Below are 16,639 nucleotides of genomic sequence, written 5' to 3' on the forward strand. Positions count from 1 at the left end.
CCTATATAGGTCAAGCGTTCACTTAGCTATACACAACACTGCATAACACATTATTTAACCCACTTAGAGAACCACATTGCACAAAATACTTCATGGTTTTCAACTTCTTCACAGGAAGATTTGGACGTACCTGGTCTGCTAACATAAGTACTGTTTTCATCGTAAACCTGCGAGAACAGAAGTTGAATAGGTCTTCGAGGCTGGGACCAAGAAGATCCATAACTAGAACATTGTAGTCCTTTTCTTGACCATACCACCTGCAACAAAAAAATATTCAGTATTAGCAGGAATCCTAATGCAGCCAGTGTTATTTAATTTCACAGAAACGTCTTTAAATGCTTTAGGCTTTGTTTTCAGGTATTAACTTCCCCGCAACAGACCAAAGCGGCTCACGCAGTTAACTCATATACTACCTCTTTGTTCATTCATCCAAATTTAACAAATGGCAATCAAGTTCTACTGTCCTATTAAGTAGAAGATAAAGGCTCTTTACAAGGTTTTCAACATCATAAAGGGAAAAACACTTAAGTGTCATAAAAGCAAAAATACAGATGTAGCAATATATCAATTGCAGCCAAATAGACCGTGGTATCCACCCTTAAGTGTCTATCAATTCAGGGCAAAAAATTAAATGTTACCAATGCTGTGAGGACAAGCAGAAGGCCTCCCATACATACTTTTCCTTCCAATCCATGTCTAGCATTCCCATCAGAGTAGTGTTTTATGTTATCTGCAACTGGGGGAGAATATTTCATCACCTAAGCTGCCTGAGAAGGCCTGGAGTCACACCCTTCACTTCTGCAAATCTCAGCTGTGAATTTCCACACTTTAAACGGGCACTGAAAGACAGAACCTAAACATTCTTCTCTACAGTCCTTCTTCACATCCCAGATACCTACAGTTAAGTGAGAGGTGTGTGTGAAAAACTGTTTGTGAAGCTGTGTTGAGTACTAGTACATCACTGTAAAGAGTCAACACCTTATCAATCAGAAGGCTGCATTTTGCCGTTGCTAGGCACCTAGCCCTTAAGACGAGGACCTAGTACCAGCAGTCAACGGATAAGGCACTGACCAGCTCTCTCCTTGACATTTCCAACAGTGGTGCAGACAAGATACACTAAGAATATACCCCATAATAAGAGCATGCAGATAAAAAAAAAATAAAAATCAAGATTCAGCTCAAACACAGTAGTAGCTGGGGCTTAAGACCTGTATAGACATTTTATTTCCACTTTAGGCAATGACTCCAGAAGAATAATGCATAGTTGTCTGGAAAATAGTTACCACTGATAAAGTCGACAAATTCCTTGGTACTCACAGGATTCCAAGCTTAGACAGGGTAGTGAAGTAAAATGTTTACAAAACCAGAGAGAACAGACTCTATATTTGGCTTTGTTTCAGGAACTACTGGCCTGCACCTTCCCAGTGTCGGATTCTAGCAGAAACCATGCACTTTTACCAAATTTATAACAATGTATTACAAAGTTATATACAGGCTGTGGATCATACTCCTTGTTTTACAGGTCAGTCTAGGACCTTTATTCATTCCCTACACCAAGAGGGGATACAGGAAATACGTATTTTGAAAGCAGTCATTCAAATGAAGTGTCAACAAAACAGTTCTCCTCCAGCATGTTAATGATCACACCAATACTGTTAAATAATATTTATCATTTTTTGCCTTCTAAAAGTTCATTGAATGCACTACGATGTATGAAGACCCACAAGTGACTCAACTGGGAAAGCATGCTGATGGTATTATTTGATAAAGCCTGCAATTCATGAAGAGGTTAATATTCACACTGCAACCTGACACCAAGCCATGAAATAAATGCATTTTGAAAAGACCTGCCTAGCTAGGCCCTTTTAAGGAGTGATCAGAAACCAGTTTCAACTGGAAGAGCAACCAAGAAGAGTATTTAAAAAATGCAATGCAGAGATGGAGAGTGTCAAAATGAGATGCTGCTAAGAAAAGTTCTTAATCAACTACAAACCAGCTCCAGTTCAAGAATTGTTGACTACGCCTGTAAATCTACTTCTTGGTTCCTACCGAAGTCACTCTCATGCAGACAGCTGAGCAGTTTAGACAAAGCTCTATAAACAACTCTACAGGTCACAGTTGAAAATGAAACAGTACGGTAATCTAGAGTAATGAAAACTGGACCAAATGACCAGCCTAGTTATTCTGTCATACGAAATTCAGGTTTGTTGTGAAAAAGCCTAAAGAATAATGGGCTGAATTGAAGCATTCTAAGGAATAAATCAAGATCTAGATAAAATATTATTTTCTTCAGGAAATGGAAGTCCAATTCAGACTCTAAGTGTAATCGTTCAGTACAGTAATGGTTCAGTGCCCAAGAGACTGCAGTACAAGGGAAAAGGATCAAAGATTGTCTTCAACTGAGCTAAGAAAATTTAGTTACAGCATCACAGAAAAAGCGAAGCTGATGAAAAGGAAGCCTACCCTGGGAGCTACATTTTAAAAAGCATTTGGTTCCTCTACAGGGATCTCTCTGCTTAGTAAGTGCAGTAATTCAGGTTGATTGCACAACCTCCATTTGGCCTACTTCTGCATATGCACAAGAAAATGTTAATCTCCTGACCATTTTGCACTGGTGGAAAGCAGAATCAACTCTGCAAGACAAATAAGATGGGTCCTCTTAACATTTCATGTTTACTTGCCTGTAATTCCTCACAGAAGATTGACCCATCTATTCACTTCACTACTGGCAACTGAAACTTCAGCTAGGGCAGAGTAACTTGTGCTTTATTTACTTTGCTAACACTGCAAGTAAGTTTTCATTTCCCTTGGAACATTCCCAGGGAAAATGGGATTAAGAAGTAATGCTGCATCATGTCCATTCAAAGTGTAGTAGTTGCTACTACTGGCAGCTCTGAGTAAAAATGTTAGAAGTCTTGGCTCTTCTCAGGAAACCTTGGATATTATGATACATTAGAGCTTGGCAAGTACTCCTTACTCCCATGTTCACATAATCAATGTAAGATGCTATATAAGCACACATCTTGGATGAGCACAAATTCAGAGCACTTTGGCATGCAAGTTCTAACACTACTGTGGGCTAAAGTGCAAAACAATATGGCAACAAACTGCACACAATTCAAAAAAAAAAGCTGGTGTCTCAACAAGAAATCTTCAGAAGTTCTAATACTGCAACAGCAGTGAAACTTGGAGCAAACTACTAATAGGAAGGAATGATCCATACAAAGCCCTGGGCAACTATTAGATGACACTAGCGTCTCAGAACACAAGTGTCCCACATGTCTGTTAGAGTTCCATGGACTTTTTTTTCTTAAGCACACCTGGAAGTACACTCTCATACAAAAGCTGAGGAAGCAACAGCAGCAATACATTTTAAGCAGGGAGAGTTTTAGAGGGGAGTGGAAAGTGGGAGCAAGAGATTTAACTACTTGACACTTCACTTTGGGTGGGTCATGATTCTGCATATAATTACAAACAATGCATTATTTCAAAAAGAAAAGCAAAATTACTAGACTAGGAAAACTCATTATTTCTTTAATTCACTCCCACCGTGCTCTATGTCCCATTAGGACATATTTCCTAAACAGAGAATTTTGATTCTGTAGCACAGGTCCATTTATACCTACTTACACCAAAAAAACCACACAAAGTATGGATTATTATCAGCTTTTTTTGAAGAACAGCAGTAGATTATCTTATTGAAGACTTCACAAAACTTTAACAGGACAGTATTACTATGAAGAGCTAAAAGTTACCCTTGAACAGGCAGTGTAACACTAACATCTGACACAGCTGCTAAGAACCCCAGTCCATATTCAGCTGTAAGGCATGCCCAAGCTCACACATGCATGAAAAAGGCTTTGTCACTCTCCCTCGTCTCATCTGTTTAAAGCTACAGACCAGTCAGAGTACAATAAATATCCTTTATGAAGCTTTCCATCAAAGCATGGTTAAAGACTGAACACAGTGACCTTAATTTGACTTCAGTGACTTGTCTACTTTGAAAGACCAAGACTCACCACGTCAACAAGTTTCCAAATCATGTGGTTTAGTAGCCCGATATTGCCCCAGTATAGGCACACAGCTGCAACTTTTTGTAAGATCTTGAATTTCAGTGTTTGTACCTCTATGCTGTGTCACATGATGCAGTGGTTTGAAAGTATTTAGTGTCCAAATCCCATACAGTAAAGCAGGTACAGTGCCAGATCACATGACAAGTGAATGTTACTTGAACTCATGTGGGGTGTTTTTTTTAATTCCCTTGACTAACCTTGAGACAAGCAAGTGAAGCAATGATGTACATCTAGCAATTAATAGCAAATACTGTTCTATTTGCCCAAACTTAAAATCCTTTTCTGTTTTCAGAGCTGCATCTTTCAAAAATTGTATGATGTCTGTTTCAGCAACTGCGTATTTTGTAAATAATGTCAACGACAAAATAAGTGTTTGAGAAAGTTTTTGTTAATCGTTTTTTTAACTAAGAAGCCCTTTTATTTGGTTATTAAAATATTCCCTTCACATCTAGTGTATCTTCCTTTGAAAGGGTCAAATTGAGGTAGGTCAGTTAGCAAAGAGAGGTGAGTGAAAGGCTAAAAGTATTCACATACAGCCTATGAAATTACAGTCTCGGCTATGGTACCACTTACACAATTTTAGTAGATAACCAGAAGTTTCATCCATTACACTGGCACTTGTAATTACAACAAGGTAACAAAACCAGCACAATTATCAAAGCTGTGTGAGCTAGTTATGTGCAAAATAAAAGGATTCAGAAAATTCCCACAAAAAAAAATATCTCAAATTCAGATCAAGATTAACTAAATTACTGAATAACTGTACAGCTGTTCATCACTGGTAAAGAAACCCCAAATCCCATGTATTCTGAAACCATGAAGGCAGTAAAGGCATTGTCACCATTAGCATAACGGCACATCATTTTGCCTACAGCTTATTATATACAAAACCAGAACATCAACTCAGTCACAGAAGTGTTCCTACTACCAGAGCAACTAACACAAGACTATTTTGTTCTAGCTTAATAAAAGTTCTCCTCAACCAACACCTGCTTTGCCAGGTAATCTATCCTCCACTAAAGGTTTCTGCCAATTCGATCACTGACTATTCCAGTGGAGCCTGTGGTAATCTGGAATTACAAACAGAACTGCAGAAGGTCATGCTTTTGTGAAACAAAAACGTATTTTCTGGTGCCTCACTGCAAGGAAGTACAATGCTTCTGTGACAAGACTTTAATGGTTAAACTCCAGTTTAATGGTAAACCTTTAGACTTCCAGAAACCTTTACAGTCACATTAAAAAAAAAAAGTTGATCTGGACTTCTTTGACATTACATAAACTTTTGCCACTTTCATAATTCATAGTATTTGACCCTTTGATTACTGTCTAGTCCTACGCAATTAGTTTCTCAGCATTTGGGCTTTCAAACATCAAGTGGAAGAGTTCACTTGACAAAAATGGAGATTGTCAGAAGAACTAAGGTGGATTAAAAAAGCTATTAAAACAAAAAGTGTACAGTGAACAAGCAAGCTGGAAAGAACTTGCTACTGGAATTACCTGAGATCACCTTATTAGTAAGTTTGACAAGTCAGCAGGCACTTGAGGGTGAATATGCAAGTCTGGAAGGCCTCATCAACACAAAAAGGATTCAGACATCCTTCAGAAAACCAAATGACACTGAACTGACAAGCACTCTGGAACTGTATTCCATTTCTGCAAGCATTACGTCATTTATACAAAAGTCTCTGAACTAGGCATTAGTCAGATGATGTGACTAAAGAGAAAACACAGACCTCCCTATAATCATATAGCTCTAATATCAGGCATCACTGAAAAATAAGAAGTAATCCTAATCAGTGAAAGTACAGGCGTTCCACAACAGAAACTGAAGCAATCTGTATCGATGCTTAAGGCACCGACGTGCAAGCCCTGTCACCAATATTCAGGGAAGGAAATCCAAATCAGAACAGGACAGAAAGGAGACTTGAAGACAGACAGGAAGGTGGTGACCTCTGTAATCACGTATTCAAACAGCTCCACAAGGCAGCTACGGAGTTACGCAACTATTCTTTATAGATACAGGAGGACTGTAATAGGGAGGAGGTTATTAATGAAAAACAGGGAAGAAATAAATGGGAGATGTCTGCGTGTGGGTACAAGCATTTATCTTTAGGCACAGAATCTCTCTCTCTAATGACAGAATCATGAGCACTGCCGTGCTAGCCTAGAAAGTTTTAACATTGCACCTGACTGATTCACAGAAAGAACAGCATGTTGTCCGAAGCAGGTGCTGGATTTGAACCAAAGTGGTCCCTTCTGGTACCATGTTCTAGACTTCTCAGGACAGACATCTCCCAACAAATAATGTTTCAGACAAACTGGAAAGTATATTCTGCCTGTAAAAATATACTAATTTGAGTCTTAACAGATACTGAAGCAACACACATAAGAAAGGTAATCTATCCTCATGAGATTCATGTCTAAATTGCTACATATTTTATATTTCTAGTTTACATCTCCCCTGAAGCTGGAAAAGCACTTCTTAACTGTTAGCCAGCTGGGAGTAATATAAATGAACTTAACATAATATGGCATGACTGAAATATTGAAGTGGAATATTTAGCAGATGTCATCTAACTTTAGTTGCCATGGCGAGTATGAATTAGGCCACCCAAGTACTAAATAAAGAAACAGCAAGGAACACCCTACGCTATGAAGTTAGATAGACTCTATAAATAAAATTCTGTATCATTTTTTGTACAGTTATGAGAGAAATATGAATACATGAAATATGCCAGTGCAACTCATCTCCTAAGCAACAGGGTCATTTCATCTGCCTAGTGTTATGTTGCATACATACTTCCATGTAGCTGACCTGCTGTTTTGCTAGCTGTTTAGTGAGGTACATTAACACCTGGTAGGAAGCAAGGAGAATGTAAGTCAAGTTTCTTCCATAAAAGTCAGAAGGTTCAGTTGAGAGGGTAAATAAACCATTAATCTGCAGTAGGTACAGGAAACACTGCTGAGGAAAGAGTGTTTCAGTAGTACCTCTGCTGATCACTTGTTCCAAGTAAGAGTAACACTGAACTGAAACTGTGTACTTCTGCAGCTGCTTCTGCAAAGGCTGAGCTATGGCAAGGAGGAAAAAAAAAAATAAAAAAGGGACAGCTTCTTTTGTTTTCAAATTGTGGTCTCTCTTGGATGCTTCTAAGGAGTCCACAAAGACCAATTAAGACAGAAGTTTAGACTGTTATAAAACATGAAATAGATTTTGTTTAAAGATGTTCATTCTCTCAGTAGAAAAATTTTAGTTATTAATTTAAAAGGCTAGCTTTCTATTTTACTTTGAGCTACCAGAAGAAGAGGCTTCCTCTTATCTACTACAGTGGTTCTGCTCTTCAGCATTGCAGCCTTAAGTAATAACAGAAGATTAATTAATAGGAGGCTCTATTGCTAGAGCCTTTCTCCTCATTACTCCCAGACCTGGGTAAAAGTATCAGTCTTACCAACAAAAAGAGGATAGAAAACTTTTCAGACTTTTATCTGACTACTAGTTTTGTAGGGTTTTTTTTGTTGGTGTTGGGGGGAAGCACTGGGGGTGCTGTTTTTTGTTTGTGGGTTTGGTGGGTATTTTTCTGGTGGTTTTTTTTTTTTTTTTAGGCTGCAGGAAGTTATTGGGAAAGCAGTTTAAAATTAAGGTGTTTGAGAGGTGTATTTACAGAATTTTAAGCACTGCTTAAAGAGATCAAAATTTGGAAAATCTATTGTGAGAACCACCCTAAAATTACCAAACTTACCACATTTTTCCATTACATGTGTTACTTAGTGAAGAGGAATACAGGCAGAGTCCGTTAATCTATTATTAACCAGCAACATGGCTGTAGGCAACCAGAAGAACAAAATTTGTAGATGCTTTCATAGATTATTTTTTTGCGAGAACCTTTAAAATACACTTTACTATTTAGAAGATTGCGTAGTGATACATGGGTGGCAATACTGAATTTCTCAACATCAAAATATTTTGCAAGAACTTATGCATTGAGAAGTTCAGAAATGCAAGGATTTACTTGTTCAGTTTGCAAGAGAATGTTGCATAAAAATCGCTACATCAGTAGCTTATGGTTTTTAAACTTACAAATAACTAAATTTAAAGATCCCCTTGATTAGCCTCACATGCTGTACAGGATCTCTTTGGCCTTGCCCACAAGAGAATACACACAGTATCTGTTTCACACTCACTAGGCTCTCTTCCTGCTCTTGAGTGCAACACTTCTAATACATTACCAATAGCCACAGCTGGTTCCAGCATAGCTGTTTTCCATGTGAAACTGATGACACAAAAAGAAGTTATCCCATGGTATTGCCAGGAGAAAATTCTGAAGCCCACTTTTCTTTCAAAAGTACATCTGAAAGTACCTAAAGGTAATCTTTGTAAAGGATATGAACAGTAGTTAATAAACACCATAAATGGCAAAAATCAACAGTGGCTGTCACAGATAATTTGAACAACTGTTTTTGTCAAGATTGCTTTAACAGAGTTACGCTATGAACAGAACATACAAAAATCACCAAACACTCTGCTGCGCTCCTCCAGGCCAGAACCAAGAATCTGGGAATAAAGGAAGCTAGTCCAAATTAATAGGATCAGTGCCCAGTTAACAAGATTACAGCTAAAAATGCTTTGCCACTGAAAAAGAGAGGAAAAAAGAAAAAGACAGCTGATGGCTGAGAACAATGAGAATAAGCCCAGCAGAATACTGCAGACTTTGCATTGTGTCCTAAAGGCAGATCAGATAGAATGTTAAGCTTGGTTCAAGAGCCTTTTGTGAAAAATGAAGGTAATAATTAACCAAAATTTGTGCATCACGAACATAGCACAGCTTAAAAATCTGTAGAGCATTTATATAAGGTTTTGTGAAACTCCAGAAACGAGTTCAGAAACTTTGCTGCTCTTCGAGGAAACAACAGTATAGCAGCGAAGTCAAAGATTTTCAAGTCTAAAAGGGTTTACAATATTCAGAGAATAAAGACATTCTAATCTCAACTTTTACTATTTTATGTCCAAACAACGTGTTGTTACAGTGGGAGCGCCAAGGCCCCTTGTTCACCCTCCACAAGTGAAGGCTCACAGTTGATCCCACAGAAGCAATATTAAAAACCTTTTAACACCAAAACTGAGATTTTGCTCATTAGCTTTCTTGCAATCAGCCAGAAAGGCCATCAAATCAACCTTAAAGGCTATAAAAAAAAATTGCTTTGCTCTAGATAATTTAAGTGACACTCCAGATATGCTGTCTTATCATTACTAAGTTTGCAATCACATCTAAAGGGCAGAATTCAGTTTTCAGAACAGGTGCCCAAAATGAATGAGCAATCCATATCTCACCTATAACTTCAGCTTTGTGAGTCAAAGAACCCCAGCAGACCACTTTAGTAAGGCCAAGCCACACAATGCAACTTCTAATAAGTTGATCTTGGCCACTGCATTGATTAAGTAGATTGAAAAGTAGAGAACAAGTCCCTCATTCTTAAACGAGGAACGCAAGATTGCATGCCTCTGTTTCCCAGATGTGTAGCACTGAGATAAAAATGCTGCTGAGCCCAGCTTATGCAAGCACAGCAACGGGAAAAGCTTAGAATGATTCCTTAATTTTCTATCAAATGCTCTGTTTTATGCTGCTGTTTTTTAAAAGTGTCACATTACAGACATTTTAACAAATGTCTTGAAAGATTTTCCTTTAACTTGATGCATCCTTCTAAACATACTGAGCCAAGAACAGTTTATTCCTACTTGACAGCATACCATTATAAAACAATGGCAGAGCATGTATTACCAATTACACATGCAAAGTGACCTAAGTACAAAGTCATACATTCTCCCAGCTTAGCTGCTGCCAAAAACGAACGTCAGAAAAACTTGAATTGTCTGAAACAATATGCACAGTAATTTCACTTTGGTCCTAGTCTTCGTCATCACCTATTCAAAGACATATCCTTGTTCAGCACCTCAGAGATACACCCCATTTGGTAGGTCAAGTCCTCCTTAGATTCAGAGTACCATGGATTCTACTTCTACTAAACACATCACATTTTAATGTTTGTCACAAGAACTGTCCTGAGTACCCAGCTCAGCTTCCTCTTAAAGAAGATTAAAAAAACCATAAAAATACTACTTTATAGATTTCTTCAAGCATCACCAGATGTCATACAGCAAGACGACAACTAGTAACAGAAGCCCTGTCAAGCAGCATCTGGTACATACAAATACATTTAAAATTAATGCTGCTTCTAAATACAAAAGGTATTTCAAAAAAAAACTTTCTGAAAGTCACTTTTCTAGAAAAACACTACAAAGATTAACATTGAGAACCTGAGAGTGAAAGACTTTAAGACTCACTGACTTTATCAAGTAGATCACACACCCTTAGCACAGAGAGTCTACAAATCAATTTGAATTGTTTTGAGTATTGCCTCAGTTGTCAACTCTTATTCAGATTCTTGTAATCTTGTATATTTTGGGGGGGTGGGAGGAGGAAGGGAATGTGTGTTAAAGAAAGGTTGTAGTTCCCCTGTGGTGTAAGACTTCTAAACCTCAGTCACTGGTTATACAGAAAACCAAGTCAGATACAAGAACATCAAATACAGAGCAAAAAACCTTGAAGATGACTGCTATAATTGAAGCTAGAAGCAATTTTCTCAACACACAAGATTACTCTTCCAGTATTTCAGCTTTAATTAAAACGCCCTCACAGGGCATTTTAACCAAATCCAAGAACTTTAACAGCAGTTCACTTCTGTTACATGGGAAAGCTGAAAAATTTGCAACTTAGGCCTCGTTATAGCTCAAAATGTTCATTTACTTTTTAAAAAAAATAGTTTCAGAAAGCCAGCTTTTCCCGTTTTGTGATGAAACACCTGATACCCACTTGCTTTGGCCGTCTTCCCAGTTATCTTTGTTTTAGCACGTAACTATACTGTGATAGCTTTCCAAAATGCAATTTCTGTTCTTTCAGTTATGAAATAAAGGCACCCATCTGAAGAAAAGAAGACAACTGTAGCCTGAAATAAAGACTAAATCTCTTTTCACATAAGCAACTCTGTTTAAGCTGCAAGTATTCTGCTGCTTATTCAGGTATGTTTATTCTGTTCCTGCAAAAGGCTGTAGTGAATGAGGACAGCCAAGACAACACTGTCTCCTCTGCTATACAGCTCCAGCTTACATTCAGGACTACAGCCAGTTGTGTTTGGGGGGGGGTGGGGAAGGGGGAGGAGGGGAGCTATTAACCTCAGAAACACAGCCTTGTTTTAGGTTTTGTTAAAACTAATACATGATCTAGAATATGTCATCACTATGACCTTACAATAGACCCTACAGGCCGCTATTGATATAGGTGCACATACAAAGTCAGGGAAGGGTTAACAGGTTAAATAGAATCCACTGTTTGACCCCGTATCTAAACTGAAATAACTTCTGCAGCTCAAGGAACAAAATTCCTTTATGCCGTAGTGCAAACATAAGAAATACTGACTTTAAAACTATTATTAACAAAGTTTTAAAAGGACAACTGCTCGTACAAAGTCTTTCTGAAGAAAACTGAAGTTTCATTTAATCCATGCATAGATTCAGTAGTTGGGAACTAACCCAGGATAACACCTCAATAATCTCAAGAGAAATAACTCCTCCTAGAGTCTGCTGCACCAGGGATTTTCTTCCAGATCAGGAAATTATTATACACTAGAGCAAGTTTCAGATAGAATATGAAACAACGAAGCCACATAACGAGCAACTGGGAGGGATTAATCTTGGCACTTTAACTGCCTGGAAACCCTAGTGACGCATCTGTTGCGGGTAACAGAAAGGGGCTGCCATTTCATTCCTGGTTGAGGTTCTCTGCCGTCTCAAGCCTTGCAGCACATAACTATGAAAGGAAAAGATACATGCCTGAGCACGTCCCTTGTCCCAACAGGAGAAGGGGGAGGGTTAATCACGTCCATCCGCCATTTTCTGAGCGGAGGAGGAAGACATGTTGGAACAAAAAAAAAAAAAAAAAAGCAAGCAACAAAAGAAAGCAGCCATTTCCAGTACTGGCTCCAAACTCTCAACCTCATGAAGAACACTGGCTCTCACCAAAAGTGTCTCACACTGTTCTAATCACGACAAGAATTTCTCACAGCTCAGGAACTGCTCAAGATCTCACTTTCAAAGCACAGTATGTACGGATAAGAGGAGACAGTGGGCCGGTGGGGAGGATACCCAACTAGTTGTAGAGCTTGGAATAGAGCATTTTTTCCCCCCAACAGCCCAATCCCTCCCAGATAAACCTCTTTTTAATGGTGGTGTCCTGCCTCACACTAACATTAAAGAAAATTCACTGTACTGGAATATATGCATGATTCCTACCGTATATGTGGGATGCCAACTCCTCCCTGCAGAATCTTGTATAGTTTGCTTTCATACAGCAGCTGAGGATGTCTAGCCTTCTGAGACTCCAACTTTACAGCAACTTCCTACAGTGAGAGGGAACAAGGAGTCAGAGCAGAGCGTCCACCAAGCACAGCCTTGCCACTGAGGTTTAAGGGGCACAGTACTTCAACATCCCCCACACACCCCTAGCTGCAAATGCTTTGAGGTATAATTTGTTTTTAAGCTCTCGGTGCTCAACGTCCTGCATTTTGTTGCATCTTCAAATAAAATCCATATCGTGATGATTTGTACTTAAATATCCATCCCAGGTCATGAAATTGAGCTGGAGATGTAAAGTCTTCAGATCCATGTAAGTGAGGAAGAACATACGTGGGTGTTTCTTCTTTACAGCTCAGAGCCGTGAGGGGGAGGAAGGAAAAAAAAAAAACACAACACCAAGAAAAAAGAGCTGAAGAAACAGGGGATCTTCTTTGTTTCTATTACTGTTGATGAAAATGAGACAAAGTGTTCCCCAGCTGAGAGACAGGGGGATAGATGATTGGTGGGAAAGGGACGACTTTGGCCGCTCATAAAAGACAAAGTATGTTTTCCCACAATGGTGGCCCCCTCCCCCTACCACTCGCAAGCCAGCTATGCAACTGCTGGGTGGGGGAGACTACGGCCGCACGGCTCTGCTCTCGCAAGGGGCAGCGCACCCCCCCCGGCGATGGCGGCGAGGGAAGCCCCTCAGCCCCGGGGTACGCACCTTCACCGCCCCACACCGCGGAGGGCGGCTTAGCCACCCTGGAGACGGGGCCGCCCGGTGCCCCGTAGGCGGCGATACCGGGGACAAGGGGGACAAAACCAGGCTTCAAGTCGGCCTCGGGAAAGTTATGGCTGGTCTCCGGTTGCCCCCGAGGTGCGGAAGGGACCGCGCCGACGGGACCATGGAGATGAGGGAGTGTGGGCCGTCCTTACCTCCCCGTTGGTGATGTTGATCGCCAGATAGATGTCCCCAAAGGAGCCCGACCCGATCTTCCGCACCAGCTTGTACTTGCCGCCGACAATGAACTCGGCCTTGGAGCCGCTGCTACTCGCCATGGCGAGGGGCGGCTGAGGGGCCCTCCCGGCGCTGAGAAGCTCGAGGGCAGAAAGAGGGCTCTACGGCCGCCTCAGAGGAGGGGAAAGGGGCAGGGGAGGGAAAAGAGGGGAGGGGAGGGGGGGCAGAACAAGGAAGGCTGGTCCCCGCTGCTCAGCTCCAGCCGGGCCCCTCCGGCGGGCGCCCCCCTCCGCGGCTATCCCGCTCCCTGGCCGAGCGGCTCTCGGCGCCCTCCAGAAAGACGACAGACGGCCACCGAGGTGCTGTGAGGGTAGGGAAGGGGACGGGGGGAAGGGAAGGGAGACACGAAGCCCGCTGGCCCCGGCCGCCGCCGGTCCCTCACTCGGCCGCCGCCGCCATCTTGTCTCTCAGCGGCTGCTACCGCGGACACAAAATGCCCCCAGCCAGCAGCCGCCGCTTCTTCACCGCGCGGGGCACGCTGGGAGCGGGGCGGGGCGGCCGCCGCGCGTGCGCCACAGAAAGGCCACCTCCTCCCGGCCGCGCGCCTGCGCGCGGGGCTGCGCGGGCGGGGAGAGGGCGGGACGAAGGCGGCACTGTGCCCCTTGCGCATGCGCGCGCACCGCCCGCCCTCAAAGCCAATGACCGGCGACGCTCTTCGCCCGCTCCCCGCCCAGCGATTCGCCGTGTGCGCGCTGTGCGCATGCGTACGACTCCAACCCGAGCCCGGGCGGAAGAGGCAGGAGAGAGGCCGACCTGCCCCCACCCGCTTCTTAAAGGGGCAGGCGTCCCGGCCCCGCGCCTCGGCTGGCCCTGGCTGGGGCTGGCGGCAGCGGGGATTCAAAGCGGCGAGGCTCCTGCGGAGCCTCCCGGGTGTCTGCTCTGCCCGCCCGCCCTGCGTCCCTCAGGCGGTGGGGAGCTCCGCAGGCTGCGGGGTGGCCCTTGGGGTTGGGATGAGGTGATGAGGCCGGTCGGTCGCCGCCGTGACGGTCACCGCCGTGACGCACGCTTTGCGCCTCTTCCGTTTGGGGCTGCGGCCAGGCTGCTGGCGCTGGTTCAAGGTTCTTATCAAACCCTGACGTGCGTGCATGCTAATGGTCTGGTTTCACATATAAATGAGTTGGCAACAACCTGTCTCCTGTCCTGCTGCGGTATCCGCAGCCCAGCGGGGCACAGGCCTGAGCTGTGGGCCCAATGGCGCCTTCCCGCTCCTGTGCACACACAACAGCTGCTTCATTACCCTTCCCTGCTCGGCCTGCCACATCTGATCTATCCCTCCAGCCTTCAGCCTCGGCCTGCTCAGGTTGCAGCACACAGCACTGCAGGTCCTGGACGGGCCACAGGCATTTCTGATGGGAGTTTCTCAGTCCAGGATTCAGGAGGAGCCTGAGGAGGCCGTGGACACCTCACAAGGACCACACTGCGGGCAGAGCCACCCAGCATGGCCACATCTCTTGGCCCTTCAGCCCCCGCCTTCACGTGGCCATTACACTCTGCTCCTTTCCTTCCCCACATTGCTTTGACCCAGCAGCTCGTGTTCCAGGAGCTGTTTCTTGCTGTCTGTCAAAACCGAGATCTCCTCCGTTGCCCCCTTGCTTGGTGCTGTGAGTTTTCCCTTTGCAGGAACACAAAACTGTGAATTCCCGGTGACTCATCATCACTCCCTGTCAGAGCGGTGTCTTCTGCTTTGCAAGCCTACGTTTGGGAAATGATTCTGTCTGCAGGAGAAAGAAAGCTCCTACAGTAATGTAGCGCATATATGTAGAAGGAAAGCCTACTCAAGGTGTCTGCTTTTAAGGGGAGCAGTCAGAGAAACCGCTTTCCAGCTGCCTGGTGTACCCAAAGCCGTGAGAATAATAAAAAGTTTGATTTTAAGACTGGTCTATGCATGGATTTTTTTGAATAGCTAACTATTTTGGAGAAAAGTGAGATTACGAGGTCCAGGTTAGGACACTGCTATATCAGTAGAAAGTTGTTGATGTAAAGGTAGAGGAGTCCTCTTAACAGAACACCATCCACATGGTGATAGAGGCTTTTATTGCACTCACCATGTTGCTTTCTAGCTTGGTAGAGGCACTGTGGTACAAACACTTTCTGTGTGCACAAGTGCAAAAAAGCCCTGGCTTGTGTCCATCTGGCTGTTGGGCAGCGAGGGAAGTCTGTGATTTGCCTGTGTTTCTTCCTGTGGTGGACTCAGTCAGCTACAGGATGACTCCACAGTGAGAGACTAGGAGAAATGGAGAGGGAAGATTGGCAGCCAGCAATGCCCTGAACTGCAAATATCAGCTCCAAGTTCCCTTTGTGTTTCAGGGAGCTTAGATCCAAGGTTTTACTACAGGTCTCTCTGCACCTCTAATAAAAATAAAACAAGAAAGATTAAAAATCAGCCTGAACTGTGCCAGATGCACCAGAATGAAAATGATGCTCTGAGAGCAAGCTAGCCTCCAACTCGTTCCCACCTCGGTTCTGTCAAGGAGCGTTTGCGCAAGCGAGAATATCTGCACTCTTGTCACTCAAAGGGAATGTAGATCTTGTGCGGAGGAGCTCAGATACATCACACGCTAGTTAAGGGGGCTGGAGTTTCAAGGGCAAATGAGGTATCTTTAAACATCACACTCATTTCTAAATGCAGAGCTCTGTGTCCTCAGTTGCCCTCACATTGCTGTTAATGGTGATTTGCAGACAGCTTAGGACCGATGGGCACTTAGCGGCCTTTGGGGTTTAGTTGTTTCTAATGGTTGCTCTGGATGGGATTTGAGCAGTTCGGAAGCATTTGGCTTGAGTCACGTATCCTTGGAGGAGCTGGAAAAACAGGTCTGCAGCTCCTGGCCTGTAAATAGACCACGCACGGGTATGCAGGAGAGCAGGATCTCCTGGGCTATGCAATGCTGCCATCTCCTGCCTGCCGGGGGACATCTCTGTGTCCAGGGGACACTGCCGGTGCCTGGGGCCAGGGGACATCACACAGGACTGAGACTGGCCCAGCCAAGCCCGGTGCAAACATGCCCAGGCACACATCTTCCCCAAAATGCCTGCAGTCTAGTTGGCTGTTGTGCGAAAATGACCAGCAGCCAGCGTTTGGTATTGTTTTGGCTTGGTCATTTTTAATGTGCACGCACTAATGGGTCCTGCAGGAGGGACGGGAATGGGGGGATTCAAAGGAGG

The 16,639-nt window shown here is 43.2% G+C and overlaps 1 protein-coding gene across 5 annotated transcripts in view; it reads right to left on the reverse strand.

Moving 5' to 3' along the window:
• Positions 1-13,963, reverse strand: part of CSNK1A1 (casein kinase 1 alpha 1) — a 36,423-nt gene extending 22,460 nt beyond the window's left edge. For 4 of the 5 annotated variants that reach the window (XR_011048811.1, XM_068408460.1, XM_068408458.1 and 1 more), the window contains exons 1-3: positions 13,396-13,963; positions 12,415-12,521; positions 131-257 (exon numbers count right to left, since the gene is read on the reverse strand). Coding sequence is in view for 4 of the 5 variants with exons in the window: in XM_068408460.1 (XP_068264561.1) it covers positions 131-257; positions 12,415-12,521; positions 13,396-13,518 (357 nt within the window). In the remaining variant the exon portion in view is untranslated. The remainder of the gene's footprint in view (positions 1-130; positions 258-12,414; positions 12,522-13,395) is intronic. The other variant, XM_068408461.1, reaches the window with a different exon arrangement.
• Positions 13,964-16,639: the final 2,676 nt, after the last annotated feature.

The sequence above is a fragment of the Nyctibius grandis genome, chromosome 10 (assembly GCF_013368605.1).
Source record: "Nyctibius grandis isolate bNycGra1 chromosome 10, bNycGra1.pri, whole genome shotgun sequence".
In the NCBI taxonomy this organism is placed as follows: domain Eukaryota; kingdom Metazoa; phylum Chordata; class Aves; order Nyctibiiformes; family Nyctibiidae; genus Nyctibius; species Nyctibius grandis.